Consider the following 17,480-nt stretch of genomic DNA (forward strand, 5'->3'; position numbering starts at 1 on the left):
ATTGAGACTTTTAAGACCACATATACTGTATGTTGTTTGATTATATACATGCAAGTCAGTGGTGTGCGGTGGTGTTTTCAATTGAGGAGGCAAAGTCCTCATTTATGTCCCTGTTACGTGATTTTAAGTTAACATTACATAAAAAGAGAGACCAAATACAATTCTATTTTGTTATTTTTACACTATGTAATGTTCTATTTATTAACCCATTTTAGCCCACCGGCAACTATAGTTGCCGCAGTGTATGGTTGTCATTTTTATTTTGTAAGTATTTTTCTAGTTGTTTTCCATGTTTTATATCTCAATGACATGCAAGAAAACATCCAAATAAAGGATTTCAAGAACAAAAAAAAGGTATTCACTTCCTTCCTGTGACATGAGGCTGTCAATTTCCAACCCCTACTTCCAGGAAGCATAGTGAAGGCAAACCCTCCCAAAGAAAAGTAATTTTCATGTTAATATTAAGATTTTTTTTTGTTGACATATATATATCTACGTAATCATGAGGGTCTCTAGAATCATCCAAACAAAACAAATCTTACACGAGATCTATAGTTTTTTGTATACTTAGTCAAAAGTACGAGCGGCAACTATAGTTGCCGGTGGGCAAATGACTTGTAAGTACATATATCATGGGGAAATGGGGTATACTGTGTTTAATGGGTCAATAAATCAAGGTTATTGGTCTTGTTTAGTGCCTTTTGCTTTCATAATATTTTATATTGTTATATATTATATATTGTTATTTGTTAATTCATTTATTTTTTTATTTTTAGTTTGTTTGTTATATGTGACCCTGGACTACAAAACCAGTCATAAGGGTCAATTTTATTAAATGAAGATTTATACATCATCTGAAAGCTGAATATATATAAGCTTTCCATTGATGTATGGTTTGTTAGGATAGGACATTTGGCCGAGATACAACTATTTGAAAATCTGGAATCTGAAGGTGCAAAAAAATTCAAATATTGAGAAAATCACCTTAAAGTTGACCAAATGAAGTCCTTAACAATGTATATCCACTCACAAAAAGAATTTGTTTTATATTTATGGTATAAAATTTACAAAATATCTTCATGGAACATGATCTTTACTTAATATCCTAATGATTTCTGGCATTAAATAAAAAAAATCAATAATTTTGACCAAAACAATTTATTGTTGGCTATAGCTACAAATATACCCATGTGAATTATGGCAGGGTTTGTGGTCCAGGGCCACATATAGATGTAATTTTTTCTAATGAACAATGTAATTTAACATTTTGATTCACAATGCTCTGTTGGAGCAACTTAATGGTTGCACTTTGTTCTCCACTATGTTCCACCACTTTAAAACAAAAGGATTTGTTGTTTGTTTTGTTTTCATATTCAAGAGATTATAAGCTAGATGCAACTTTTTTGTGTTCGCATCGAATGTTCTTCAACTTTGATTGATCTGTTGATCTGTTGAAAGCAGCTAATTTGAGTTAGATGCATAAATGTTCTCCTCCTATTCAAATTTTACATTGAGAGGTGCATACAACATATTTGCCCACCGGCAACTATAGTTGCCGCACATTCAAACATGTTTTTTAAGAAAAAAAAAAAAAGAAAAAAAACCTGGGGAAAATAAATGCAGAACATGTTCACATAGGACACTATTAACAGGACTATATGCATGAAACCATTCAGAAAAATTTGGGCACAAATGGGTTAAAACCAAGTATAAATTTCATCAAGTTAGTGTTTTTACTCATTTTTACATTTATTCCAAAACAATAACTAAAGGCAGTAACAATTTAAACTATTATTTATATTATTATTAACTAATATTCAGCTTTTTTTTTAATAGTCAATTTATTTTCAGCAGTCATCAAGCTTGTACACACTGATCACTCACTCACAGACACAAAGATGTACCTTTAATTTCACCACGCACCATTTGCCTACTTATATGACATATTTTCTGTATTTGGCTCAAGTGTTCAAGTAGGCGTGAAGACTGCAAGTGTATGTAGAACTTTTGATTACCCGATGGGACACACTTACGTGGCTTTCCCCCATTCATTCTCAATTACCCCCCACTAAACACTTGTCACAAAAAAAATAAGTTCTACTAACTTTAAAAAAATAATTTACTTAAGTTTCTTATTAATTTACTTAAAGTTTTGAGGTAATAATTCTCCTCAAATGTTTTGAGTATTCTGCACTTATCAAGTGTACCAGTTTTTGTGCATGGTTGCATTTTAACATGTTGCATTCTCAATTTTGCCACAAGAGGCACTATAGTGGACATCAGAATTAACTGTCTTCTTCTACTGTTCGTTTTCTCTTTCAGCTCAACTGAAAGAGAACTCAAAGTGGCTGCACACAGTTTTTCAAAAAAACTTTCTGATTCATATTATCAATAAATTAAAATATTTATTCAAAATGAATTGTTCATCATATTGCGGTTGCCAACACAAGTAAAATCATATTTATTCAGAGCATTTTATACTACAATGATTGTTTCAAAGCATTGTTAATGTTACCAAATTAATCAGGTATGAAACAAATTTCAGCTGTAAAGCAGCTACAGAAGACAATAGTGTCAATACGCAGCTCAATCTAGTTTAATGTTGATTCAGTTTAGTTCAATAGAGACTGTCCTCCTACAAAAAAACGACCCTATAGGTCATTTTTTCAAGCACCTTATTAAAGTCATGCGCCCTCTAGCTGGCATAAAAATAATGACAGTGCCGTGTTACGTCTGTCTTCATGAAATGACGTATAACCGTTGTTATCAATCAAAATGACTACACCTACCCCAACCCTAAACCTACCCTTAGTGATTTATAGTGCATATACACTATATGAGCACATGCGTTCCCTGGGATCGAACCCACAATCGCATCACATGATTGCATATTGTTGTATATTGGAATGCTCTGCCAACTGAGCTACGCAAAACCCAAAATATGATGCAGATAAAAGGGTACAATGCATTAAAATGAAAGTGTCCTGTTGTCAATAGGGGAACTTTAGTAAACGTTCCTATGGTTCCTATTTCAGGTAAGAGACAAACGACCTATATGGGCGTATAGGTTGGGGGACATGTTGGTTCAATAACAGGGGTGATGATCAATTCAATTCAGCTGTAAAGCAGCTCTACAGAAGACAATAGTGTCGGTATTCAGCTCAATTCAGTTCAAGTTTTGATATCATTCGATAGTGTCGGTCCGGTCAAATCCATAATACCTCTACAAAACACCATTCACAAAGTATCCTATATCTAAGTGCCTAAATTGCCATGCATGTCAACACTAGCAGAGTAAACAACAAATGAATTAAATGCTGAAAAATCCATTATTATTCCAAGTATACTGACCGTTAAGATTTTGAATTGCATTCCATCGAATCAAAGGCAAACACTTCAAAAATGTGTGGCATGAGAGAAATAACATATGCTTTGCATTCGCATGCATGCTAACGTCTCGTAGATGCCATGAATTGTGGGTGAGCTGACAGTGATGGAACATTTTAATGCCACCGCTGGCTCTTATGGTAGGATGTTGTCTGCGCTCTGATGTCGGACGATCTGTCACTATGATTATCATTCAAAGTCTCTGGCTGACATGTACACACTGATTTTCATGGCCGCTGTGCATTTTCAATCAGGTCCTGCTTTCTAGAAGCTTTTAATGTAACAGCGGACCACAGCACTCAAAGGACAACATGACGGCTGTATTTTTTTCTTGCTCATTTTTTTTTTTTTTTTTTTTTTCATTCATCCACACTGGTATTTGTGGATAAAGCCACATTTTATTTTGTGTACTGCCCTCAGTGTGGAAGTCCATCAGGGATACACGACTAATTTCCCTGAATATGAAAGCTGTTCTTGAAAGCTTTGGTACCTGTGGTGTGGCTTACTACATGTTTTATGGGCAACATGCATATTTCATCAACATTATTACCAAATGTCTATAAAAAAATACTGTGCAAAAGCACATTAGTATTTTCACCAAATTTCTATATTTTGCTGTAGTGTGTCAGTGGGAAATATCAGTTTACATTTCCAAACATTCCTTTTTCCATTATTGTAATAATCCAGTCAGACAACAGCTGGTATGATCTACACAGAGATCTGATCCCACCATCATGGAGTCTGGGATCTGGAATTACACAAAAAAACATAAAAAAACTGAGACTAAACCCAGAAGAACTGCAGCAGCATCTCCAAGACACCTGAAGAAACCTACTTTCAAAGCTACCTGAAAAACTATGTGCAAGTGTACCTGGACAAAAGCTCGGAACACACCAAGACAACGGTCGGCCGTTGGGCAGTTTTTGTTCGTCGGCCGACTAAGTTTTCTCAGTGTGTTCCGCACCGTCGGCTGAAGTACTCGGCAACTTTGGACCTAGACGCTGCCGACGTGAGCCAACCCCTCAGTCTGCTTTCGTCGCCATTAGTTCGACAGCATCAGCTCGGTGTGTTCCGGCCTTTAAATGCAAAGGGTGGTCACACCAAATATTTATTTGATTTAGTTAATAGAAGTTAAAGGGTTAGTTCACCCAAAAATGAAAATTATGTCATTAATGACTCACCCTCATGTCGTTCCAAACCCGTAAGACCTCCGGTCATCTTTGGAACACAGTTTAAGATATTTTAGATTTAGTCCTAGAGCTTTCTGTCCCTTGATTGAAAATGCATGTACGGTAGACTGTCCATGTCCAGAAAGGTAATAAAAACATCATCAAAGTAGTCCATGTGACGTCAGTGGGTTAGTTAGAATTTGTTGAAGCATCAAAAATACATTTTGGTCCAAAAATAACAAAAACTACGACTTTATTCAGCATTGTCTTCTCTTCTGGAATCCTTTCCATTGAACTGATTCCATTGAATCTTTTAATCTGTCGGTGTTGGTAATGCACTTTTATGTCGCCGTGGTTGTTTTTGGCGATTAGGACATCCGCGACATGCACACTTACGCACCATTTTAAAAAACCTAGCAATACCAAAATACAAACAATGTAGAATAGCTTGAATACAGCGTGTGTCTCCCTCAGACTGTATACAAAGCTCGGGCGCACCAGATAACACGTCAGCGAACGTCGTGAACCACACTCCGGAGCAGAAGGGGGCGGTAATGCACCAATAAGCTGGATGCCAACTGCCGTAAAACAAGAAAGAAGAAGCAGCAGCAGCAGCGGAGTCGTGAACGCGGATTGACAACAGACCCGGAAGAGAATACAATGCTGAATAAAGTCGTAGTTTTTGTTATTTTTGGACCAAAATGTATTTTCGATGCTTCAAAATGTTGCGGATGTCCTAATCACCAAAAACAACCACGGCGACGTAAAAGTGCATTACCAACGCCGACAGATGAAAGGATTCAATGGAATCAGTTCAATGGAATCAATTCAATGGAAAGGATTCCAGAAGAGAATACAATGCTGAATAAAGTCGTAGTTTTTGTTATTTTTGGACCAAAATGTATTTTCGATGATTCAACAAATTCTAACTAACCCACTGATGTCACATGGACTACTTTGATGATGTTTTTATTACCTTTCTGGACATGGACAGTATACCGTACATACATTTTCAATGGAGGGACAGAAAGCTCTCAGACTAAATCTAAAATATCTTAAACTTCTTACGTCTTACGGGTTTGGAATGACATGAGGGTGAGTCATTAATGACATAATTTTCATTTTTGGGTGAACTAACCCTTTAATTGATACATAAAATCTATGACATTGTTTTTGAAAGCATCCTCACTTCACAACATTTTTACACAAGTGCCTAAAACTTTTCACAATACTGTAGCTTTGAAGGTACAGGTTTCTTCAAGCGTCGTTTTTCTGGATTTAGTCTGTCTCAGTTTTTTTTTTTCCTGTTTCTTCATGTAATCACAGACGGATTTGATGATGGTGAGCTCAGATCTCAGTGTGGAGCACCGGCTGTTGTCAGACTCCTTGTGTATTCAAAAATCTCACTGGATTATTACAATTAATGGCCAAATGAATGTTTGGAAATGTAAACTGATATTTCCTACTGACACACTACAGCAAAAGATATAAATAACTGGCTTTTTTTGGTAAAAAATACTAATGTGCCCAAGATTTTTGCACAGTACTGTCTATACATTGTATATATTACTTGATGGTCAAATTTTCAGAAAAAAAAAAAAAAAAATGTAACATTCACTCAAAAAATGCTTCAAAATGTCAGCGATTTCTCCTGTTGAAAATCCTCTTCCTGCAAATCCTTATTTGTCATGGACCTAAATAACAAACGTCAGAAGACTTTCACTTATTTGTTTCACTAGACAACTAAAAAATTAAGAAAGTATTTCCTTCTTGATTTTCTTCTGGTATGGAAGAGACACATGGAATTGTTGCAGCTTGAGAAGCTTCGGTTCTTGATATTTGTGTGAGTGTGCACATGTCCTTGCATTAATGCCATACGTGTATGTGTGTTTCTGCGGTTTGTGTGTGTGGGGTGGGGGGGGGGGGGGGGGGGGGGAGATGTGGGGGTGACATACCTTGGATGAAACTTGCATGCTATTGTCCTGCATGGTCATGATGGCCTCTGAAATCTTTATATCTATCGGCTCCATGACGGCCTCAATGTCAAAGGGCCCTTCCAGTCTGTCAGCCACCAGCAGCATGGCATCTGTCACAACACGGGACAAAAAACACGTTCACATACAAGATCTGAGACCCACAAGACACAGGCAGTGGTGCAATGACCCCTCTCGCCCATCTAGATCCAGAGAAAAATAGATTCTGATGTTTGTGCAGTCAAAAATTCAATATGTAGAATCTTACTGACCAATTTAGAAGCAATTTTATTCCCATAATTTGACCATTCTGAGTCTAAAACAACTAATTTTTTTTCCCCTTTGGTATAACATGCATTGATTGTAGATCTAGAAAAGTCAATTTTGATTTCATGTTGACTTTAAATAATGTCTGTTATGCAATCAAGCAGATTATGCAACTTAAAAAGCTTTATTCTCAAAATGTGAGCTCAACAGATGACAATTAACATTTATTATCCTCAAAGTAATCTAATTAATATGCACAAGCATGCCAGTAAACCAGATGAAGTGTCCAACAGATGGACTCATGGTAAATATGAGGCTCAACAGACCCTTAGAAAACGCACGGCTCAATACACATTAAACTTTCCGTTTTCCTGATCAACCCCACTGAGTTGTATATACGACTGTCACAAGGGCATAAAAACAAGTAATGTATTGATTCAATTAGTGTCAGTGAATTGATTTTACCCTTGAGGTTTTTCCCTTGTGCTCATATTTTGAAATCTTGAGACGTATTGTTTCTCTATAATGTCCCTTGCAGCTAAACAAACGGAGAGTCATTATGTGTTTCTCGCTGTGAAAGACAGTTTGTTAAGAATAAGTAACACTGGCAGGGCAGTAATGTGTACATTTCCCTCAAAATCACCCTGGAAAATGGGAAGATGCCAAAGAAACTGATTGTGTGCTATAATTAAACTGTCTTGATTTGTCTCAGCTGGTTGTTTGAAATGTGTATTTTGTGTGTGTGTGTGTGTGTGTGTGTGTGTGTGTGTGTGTGTGTGTGTGTGTGTGTGTGTGTGTGTGTGTGTGCGTGTCTGTCATGATGGCACCATGTATACCAACTTAAACAAAAAATGTATAAGTTGGTATACATGGTATACTTATGTTGGTATACACGGTATAATGACCAAAAAGTATTATCATGCTTTTTAAAACATGTACTGCATAACAATACTGTGTTTTGGGGCATTTTACTGTGATTATACTATGTTTAACTGTATCCCTTGAAAAAGTAGCGGTCAGAGTGAAAGTACCAGATAGTAATATTATAGTTATTTATATATATAGTTTTAATATAACATGGTACTGAAATTCATGTTCCATAATATATTCATAACACGGCTGAACTGCATTTTATAGTACGTGCACTTACATGTACTTACAGTGTACTTACCTAAGAAAGTACAGGAAATTTAAGGTAACTACATTAGGTTTAGGGGTAGGTTCAGGGTTATTACCCAGTTATTGCAATTACTATAATAAGTACATATATGTACATAGGGAACATGACTATAAAATAAAGTGCTACCCATGACACTCCATGGTATTTTATGAAAAAAAATACCATGGTACTATCATTGTGCATGTCCAAAATACCACAGTAGTACTACAGTATTCAATCTGAAGTATCCAAAATACAGTACTAGAACTGTAATATCCAAAATATCATGGTACAAACATTATAGGTGACAGTCTTTGAAGTATTGAGCTCTCATAAAAATAAAAAAATAAAAGTACCATGGTATTATCACAATCATCACTGTACTGCTTGGTAAGGGTCGAGTTCAAAAAATGCCTTATTAAATCCACTCTAAAAAAAAAAAAACAGGTTGCACTGCATTTTACAGTAAGTGCACTTATGTGTACTTGTGGTCTACTTAGCTAAGAAAGTACTTGGTAATATAAGGTAACTACAGTTTAGGGGTTTAGGTTAGGTTTAGGGGTAGTTTCAGGGTTATTACCTAGTTATTACCCAGTAATTACTATAATAAATACATAGCATGTACATGGGGAACAGGACTGTAAAATAAAGTGCTACCAAAAAACAAATTGATTCATCTTAAAATTATGACAGCTCAATCATCCATCAGACAACAATAAAAATGACAAAACAAGTACAACAGTGGAAAAATTAGACATTACAATGTCACTTTTGAAGGTTATGCTGGCTTCAGAAATTTGTAAACAAGCTTTTTCTGGCTTGTGAAGTCTGAGTGTTGAGTCACTGCATGAACGGATGTCATTTATAAATATAATGCAATCTCATTGCAGTCCAGTCTAAAACTATTTAAGCAGATAAAAACACAGAAATTAACTAATCAAATGTAGCTAGGAAACTAGGTTTTGAAACAGAGGATTTGTAAAGAATTTCACAGTAAAACTGAGCTGAAAAGGGCAGTTTTGCATTACAGCTCTAATTTTTCCAAAAGCAACTAAAAAGCAATTCACTTCACTAAGCAACCAATCTCTGGATCCAATTTCACAAGTTTTTATGCATTTATTTTTTTTTTTTTTCAGCACAGAGCACCGCACATGACTTAAAGGGGTGATGAACTGAGAAATCAAATTTTCCTTGAGCTTTTGACATATAAGAGGTCACCATACTTTAAGAATATCCTGTAAGTTTTAGAGCTGAAAACATCCTTGTTAGTCCAATAAAAGTTTTTTTAATTGACACCAGCAAACGACGAAGTGGGGATCTATGACGTCAAAGGGCAGCAAGCACCGCCTCTGCAGAAGAAGATCAACGCCTACTTCATCACTGCCTGTTTAGCCCCTCCCACCGATTCACGCATGACATGCAATAGAATAGGTAGTCTAAGTAACATAGGCCTACGTGGTGCTAAACCGGATCCAAAATTACAACATATTGTGCAGTTCCTGGACTCGACAGTAATGCGACAACATGTAAGTAACTGTTAATTCTGATGCCTGATCTAATTCATGTACTGTCAGATGTCTTTGTCTGTGTGTCAGTAAATCAAACCCGTGACTAAACATCAACTTGCGTTGTTTCTCTTAATAATCTGTTATTTAACGGTGATTAAATTATATAAAGAAAGCGATCAAAGAAAGCTCCCTTTGCAATCGTTGGAGCAGCGTGCGCTGAAGCTGTCAATCAAACAGCTCGAGTTTATCGTGGCTGACGCGCAAAACTCCCGTTTTATTCAACGAATCTCTTAGTTATATCGCGTTTGCACTGTTAGTGAGGATGAAAGCATTTGTTAGTGTACAGAAATTGAGTTTCAATGACGTGATCACTTCTTTCATGTGCTCAACATATGTGATCGGATACACAGTGTTCATCTCTGCAACCTTTCATGCCACTATCTAAATATAATGCCATAGATCTAAACACTTTTCACGATTAGTTAACCTTGAGAGCTGTAATAGTAAAAATACGCTAAAAGAGAGAGTAATACTGGGCTATTTCAAATGGAAAGATGTCAGCCAATCACAGCAGTGGGCGTTTACACTGAAGTCTCACAGCAGACACGCCCCTTAAAACAGTGCGTTCAAACCAGAGGGCTAAAATCAGTGTAGGAAAAATGCCTTTTATTTATAAATTATGACAATTTTGGATGTAAAAAGCGTGCTAACATTATAAGTGCACCCCAGGCAACATTATAAAACATTAAAACAATGCAGTTCATGACCCCTTTAAGTAAATAACTCTTATGATTTGCAAGAACTCAAAATAAAAAGTTAATTAACTAAATTTTTTATGTTAATTGCTATCAAAATGTATAAGTTAGCTAACTCAGTACATCAAGTTAGGAGAAATTAACGTGCATGAGTACTACAAACTCAAAACTTGATAGTTTTGCCAACTTAAAATTGGGAACATCATAACTCCAAAAAAATTGATGTAACTGATTACATCAATTTTTTTGAGGTAACCCAACTTTTTCACGTTTACAGTGTGGTGATGCAAATAAAATTGTTTTATTTTATATTAATTAAATGTAATTGTTTAATATTAAATATTTTCCATAAATATTTAAATAAATGTAATAAATAATTTATAAATATCATTTATATTTATGAATGTATTATATAATATATAAAATATATTATATAATATTTCTAAATTATTTAATTAATATGTTTAATAAAATATTTGTGAAATTATTGAAATATTTACAAAATTATTTAATTAATATAGCTAAACAAAAATAAATTATAACTAAACTATATATTTTATTTAATGATTTGAAATGATAATGAAATTATTTACTATTAATTAATTTACTAAATATTTCAATAATTTCATTAATATTTTATAAATATTATATATAAAATATTTATTAAGTAACAGCCAAACAACAGTTAGTAGTAAAATAAAAAAATAAAAAATAAAAACACATGAGATGTTAATAGAAATACAAAGAATAAAAAAAAAAAAAAAAAAGCTTGAATGACACCTTTGTGACTAACAATTATAATACTTACTAAGGGTTCAAATAAAATGTTTTTTTTTTATGCAATATTAATCAAATTAAAATATTTCATATTAATTGAGTAGTTTCATAAATAAAATACACATTTTACTATATTATTGGTGTGTCAAAGAAAAAAAAGAAAAAAAGAAAAAAAAAAGGTTAAAAACAAAAATGAGATGTTATTATAAACATATAAGAATATAAGAGTATTGGTTGCATTAACCCAGAAGCTATGTAAACATCAAATAGAAATGCAAAATGAATGAATTACACTGGAGTAAAAAAGTCACTTTGGCTCCTCATTTCAGGAGGCCAGATGCTACTGATCCCTGCCGTACAGTCATAACGGCTCGCTGTGCCTTCATATCAATATGATAATATTACATATACTCAGTGCAGTGAAGAAATAAAATCAAACCTAGCCTGAAGTATTCCTTTTCACAGCGTATGATAATTTATTAATGAGCGCCATATATAGAAGCTCATGCTGAATTGTTAATTATGGAGCCAGTTGAGTGAGAACGGATATCACATTGCAAAGTTCATTTTATGCACTTGGAAAAAGACGTGACCAAAATTTACTTGCCTACATTATTCATTATCTGCCTCGACTTCCTTTTTGCTTCATAAAAAGGCTCTAGTTTTCATTAGCGCACTCTATTTCTGTAGAACGAAGGGGTGACTTTTTTCAGGCGATAGGATGAGGACGAGGACAAGAAGCTGTGGTACATCATCACCGCTGACCGAATTACTCTTGAGTGGACCAGGGCACGAATCGATGGTGAAGACAGATGATTCGCCGATCTCACATTCGTGTCATTAAACCTCTGTGTTATTAATTTACGCTCACATGGAACCTATTAGAGCAAACTGGAAGATGGCATTGATCGGTGCGAGCGGCGAGAGAAAATGTATTTGATCTTTTCATTAGGTCCTACCCCTCATAAAGCAGGGCACGATGGATACCGTGTTTCATTCACGAACAAAAGAGGGCGAGAAGCACACACAAAGGAGTGATTTAAGGCTTGATTGTCAATTAGAGGTGCATTGTGGGAAAGCTCATGGCGCCCGAGCGACTACGGGGCACGGAAACCGAACGCAGTGGCACAGTAATGGCGAAAGCAAGTAAAACATGGATGGTCATAATGTAGGTCAGTCTCGTGGTGGTGACTCGCTGGAGAGAATCTACTCGATGGCATTTTTGAATGAGGTGAAAACGCAAGCTGGAAATCTAAACGCTGCTTCAGGGGAAACTTGATCCTGTAATGTGATGGACGTGTAACGCTCTCAAATATCTGTAATGCCAAGTGAAAATGGATGTAAACTAAGAGTCGCTGTAATGCGCAGATACACTCAAATCTAAACGGTCGATTATTTACATCAGCACAAATCTGTAATCCCACAAAGAACTGTCGGGGTCAGACCTCAAATTCAAAGAAGAAGAAAAAAAGCCAATTTTTAGGATAATATTTTGCTTTGTGCATTTTTGAGATTTTTACTCAAAGTCTCGCTCTCAAAAATCACCCTGTATACATTTGTGCATGCCATTGCAAGATTAGAATTACTGCATTCCAAATCATGTTGAAAATAATAAAATGTTAATGTCTGGATGTTAATGTTTCCTGTGGATTTTTGCAGCGTGGATCAGTGCGTGCTAATTAAGCAAATATTACCCACAACCCTGCGCTCTCTTTCAGCTTTATCAGCTGATTAATAATAACTGTGAGGCAGAATTTGTTACAGCAGTATTAAATGTAATGAAATTAACCTAACAGTAAAGTAATGATGAATTGGAGGGTAATTATGGAAGACTATTAAACTCAAGAGTAAAAATAAAAAGGTAGTCGTGACTATTTCACTATGTAAATTCAACTTTATATCTCACAATGTGTTATTTTATTTATTATTACTTATTATGTTTTACTTATTTTACTTATTATAATTACCTATTATGTTTTTGTTTTCTCTGAGTTGGAATGATTCCATACTGTAGGAAATTAATGTAACTATATGATAAAATAAACCAAAAATAAAATAGATTTTTTTTTTTTTTTTTTTTTTTTATAAAGTCAGGATTTAAAATGCTTCAGTAATATAGGCAATTAATGCAACTATATGATAAAATGATAATAAAATAAAATAAAATAAAATAAAATAAAATAAAATAAAATAAAATAAAATAAAATAAAATAAAATAAAGTAAATTTTTTTTAAATAAAGTAATGTATTAAAAATGCATTAATACTGTGGGCAATTAATGTAACTATATGACAAAATAATTAAATGAACCAAAATAAAATATAATAATAATAATAATAATAATAATAATAATAAATAATTAAAAAATAAAATAAATAAAATAAAGAATGTTCAATAAAATAAATTAAAAATAGCAATAAAAAATGCTGTAGGCAATGAATGTAACTACATGATAAAATGATAATAATAATAATAATAATAATACGTATTTTAATAAAATAAGGAATTAAAAATGCATCTTGTAGGCAATGAATGTAACTATATGGTAAAATAATCAAATAAAACTAAATAAAATAAAGAATTTGTAATAAAATAATTTAAAAATAACAATCAAAAATAATAATAAAAAAAAAATTCCATACTGTAGGCAATGTATGTAACTATATGATAAAATGATAAAATAAAACAAAACTAAATAAAATGATTTTTTTTTATAAAATACCGTAGCATTTTTACTGTAGCAAAAATAAAATAAAATAAAATAAAATAAAATAAAATAAAATAAAATAAAATAAAATAAAATAAAATAAAATAAAATAAAATAAAATAAAATAAAATAAAATAAAATAAAATAAAATAAAATAAAATAAAATAAAAATGCCTTATATGACTTAAGCAGGCAGTGGTAGTTCATGTATTAGTTCAATACAGACTGTCTTGCTGCATCAGAAGTATGTGCTTTCCAGTTTAATGCAAAGTATGCAAATTGAAACGTGGCATACAATTACGATCCATAGGCTCAAATTTCACTTCCTGTATCTGTGCAGTAATTAAAAAACACAATTCCATAACGACTTTCTCCTTTCCTTCCTCCAACATCCCCTTAAGCTAAAGAGAATATATGAGCGCTAAGACCCGTATTAATTACTTTTGTGCATTAGTCCCCCCAAACTGATTCAAATTCAAAAGCAGAATGACAAAGCTACATGAATATAACACTTATTAAAAGTGCTTCCTCTCCGAGTATGTCCTTTAAGGCTTGAAGTGCGGTCTGTGAGGAGTGAGTTTAATCACGGCTCTTTCCATCTCTGTGAATGGACCTGCTCACTGTGCCCGGCTGCCACTCTCTGTTTGGACCTCGGCTTTTGAAGAGCACTTCTGTTTGTTTACTCTGAGGACTCAAATTGCCCGTGATGCTTGGTTAGATTTCCATCAGGAGCTCGCTGGAGGTCAGAGTGGAGGTCTCGGCTAGGGACTGTGAAGTCTGAGGCTGCTGTGGCAATCTGAGAGCCGTCGAGCAGATATTGCATTCAGGTGCTGTTCTAGAAGCCGTTCAGCTTATAGAGATTGATCAAACAACTCTGGATTTGGTGAGGTATGATAAAGTACATTTTATTTTGAAATATGATCAAGGGATATATTAGATATACTCCATTTTATTTTGTTGCCAATGCCAAACTTACAAAAATTGTGGAATAAGCATCTATTTGTGTGCATACAAAATGCATTCAAACAAATGCAAACACAAATATTACTGTTCAGTAAAGACTTTGTTAGAAAAGATTTCCAGTTCTTCTAAACTTTCTTTCAAAAAATGTCACAGTTTCCACAACAAAATATAAATCAAAGTTTTCAACATTGAAAATCAGAAATGATTCTTGAGCAGCAAACACTCCAATCCAGTAGGGGGCGTGTGCGGCAATGCAACGCAATGCAATGTTTGCTAACCGCCACAACAGGAAAAAGCACAGAAGAAGAACAGACGATCTATGCATATGTTTACATGTAATCTCTCAAAAAACATCAATAAAACAGCTTGAATAATATCTCTCGTAGCATTACATTTACCTCAGGCAAATCATTTAGTGTCCGCGAAATGTTAGTTCAATAGACAAATGAACTCTAGAGGGAGCATTTCCTTAAATAAATGCACTATATTAGCTTATATATTCATTATTTTACCTTATAGTAACATCTTAATTATTTAATAAATTTTTAAATAAGTTATGTCATGAAAACAAGTTATGACAGTAACTTTAAATGATCATATTTCAAAAATGAATTGGAGTAGAAAATTAATTGAAAAATAATTGTATAATTAGATTTAGATACAAAACCTGCCTTATGTTTTTTAAAGATGAAATAATTTTTTTTATCCTTAAGAAAATGTTAATTATAATTGAATCTATTTAAAGAGAGAGACAATAACTGTTCAATAAATCACTGTACAATAAAAAAAGAAGCAATTTTACGATTTTGCTCTGTTCTTGTAATCACTTTAATGGCCTACTAAATATTATCAATTAAATTTGCCAAATTCTGAAACTTCTGTGCCATTAACATCACATTTTATAATAGTTAAAAGCAAAGAGAAAAGCTATGATTTCTGTTTCTGAAAAGAGACTACAGATGGAAAAAAAAATAAACTGCAGTCAACCACCATCAAGGCTAACAATTTTTCCCCCTTCTGGCAAAAATAAAAATGTTCAGGGTAAAGATAAAAATAAGGATAAGAGATGGAGGTCGAGGGAGGCTCTATCAAGGGATTTCACGGACAGAAAGTGTTAAGTACACGGGGCGAACCTCTCGGTATGTCTGCTGTGAACTGTATAGCGCAGAAACGACGGGTCGGCGGCACGGTGTCAGAACTGATGGCTTTCATTTGCTGGGAAACATCAGTGTGCAAAGGTTTGCCTGCGTTTGTACAAAATGTCTCAATCGGGAAGGTCAAGCTGCTCTGTTGACACAAATAACTTGAAAAATGTTAACTTTTCAAAATTGAAACAGTCAGTTTACGACTTTCAATAAATTGGCAAAAAGGCAAATAACTTCTGATTTATGAGTCATAATGGAAAAGACAGAGATCATTTTACAATAAATATATTAGATTAACTCTTACATTTTGTTAAAACCACCAAATGATTAGGCCGATTTAACCCTATAAAGACCACTGTATCATATTTGAAATGATCAAAACTTTGCTGAAAAACCCATTCTGATTCTGACGTCTGATTGATGCTTTATACTTTTTTAGCAGGTAAAAGGCCTTCAGGCTGTGGTTCACATGTCTTTTGCTGTGAAATCTTTACTGATTTTTATAAGATAAATGCAAGAATAACTTTTATATTTATAGAAATATTTCAAGATGAACATTTGATGGCCTGAAGCAATTTAGGTTTACTCAAATGCCCATACATTATTCTTTATAAAAATTAAATTCAAATGCGAGTATCAAATGATCCATCGGGCTTTTGAGGGAAATGTATATGTGTATCTCTCAAACCTTGTATTGCATTGCATTGTTTTAAAACTACAGAGCTTTGGTCATAAAACTAAGCATTTAAATAACATCTAAAAGGGGACCTATGTCCCGAAATGTCCTGAAGAAAGTAGGTAAAGTCTTGTCTTCTTGTGATGCTGCCCTCACCTGCTATCAGAATTATCTTAAACAAGAGTTTCCTAGTTAAAAATTGCACATCTTCCTTTCTGACATTTTTGGTGCATGAGATTGTCCTGTTTTGTTGTTGCCTGTATGCCGGAGCATGAGTTCTTGAAACTACGCCCTCTCCTGAGCAACAGCTCATTTGCATTTAAATTTGTGATTGCATCACAATGTCATGGATCTGTGGCAAACATGCAAGGCAAGCTCTGTCAGTCCACGAAAAAAAGAGCGAATTTGCGTTCACCGTGGCAACAGAAGAACCACACGAGTGCTTTTTGGATGTGTTAGTATCAGATGTTACATCAACAAAGCATGTCAAGTAGTGCCATCATTTTCCACTTTATTATGAACACGCATATCACAGAAAAATAACAATTTCGGCTGCGACGAGCCTCAACAGTCTGCGTCCCGGAAATGATCCGTTTGAAAAAAAATGACCCACTTGAAAGTAACAAAGATTCACAAACTGAGACTGAGATGATTTAATTTGTTGATTTGGACACAGACGGAAGTGGATTATATTCAACAAAGTTAATATGAGCCAAACATCAGCCGAAAAAGCTGCAACTGTATAATTGAAGTAATTGCTTCCTAACTGAACGCAGAAGCGAAGAAGCACAGCTGCTCCATTCATGGCTTTCAAACGCTGAAGACGTGACGTCAAAGTGCTCAAAACTGTTGTTGTGTGAGTGTTTATAAAAACGTTTCTAAGAAAACAAGCCATTGCAAAATGGCACAGTTGGTGCTCTTGATGGCAGATCAGTGCAGATAAGCGTCTTTTGATATGTCAAAAAGGGGAAAAACACTGCAGAAATCTCTGACT

The 17,480-nt window shown here is 34.2% G+C and overlaps 1 protein-coding gene across 3 annotated transcripts in view; it reads right to left on the reverse strand.

Moving 5' to 3' along the window:
• gpc6a (glypican 6a) overlaps positions 1-17,480 on the reverse strand; it is a 263,321-nt gene that overhangs the window by 55,168 nt on the left and 190,673 nt on the right. For all 3 annotated transcript variants that reach the window (XM_048198035.1, XM_048198034.1, XM_048198036.1), the window contains exon 5: positions 6,512-6,642. In XM_048198035.1, coding sequence (XP_048053992.1) covers positions 6,512-6,642 — 131 coding nt within the window. The remainder of the gene's footprint in view (positions 1-6,511; positions 6,643-17,480) is intronic.

Source organism: Megalobrama amblycephala, linkage group LG7 (assembly GCF_018812025.1).
Source record: "Megalobrama amblycephala isolate DHTTF-2021 linkage group LG7, ASM1881202v1, whole genome shotgun sequence".
NCBI lineage: Eukaryota > Metazoa > Chordata > Actinopteri > Cypriniformes > Xenocyprididae > Megalobrama > Megalobrama amblycephala.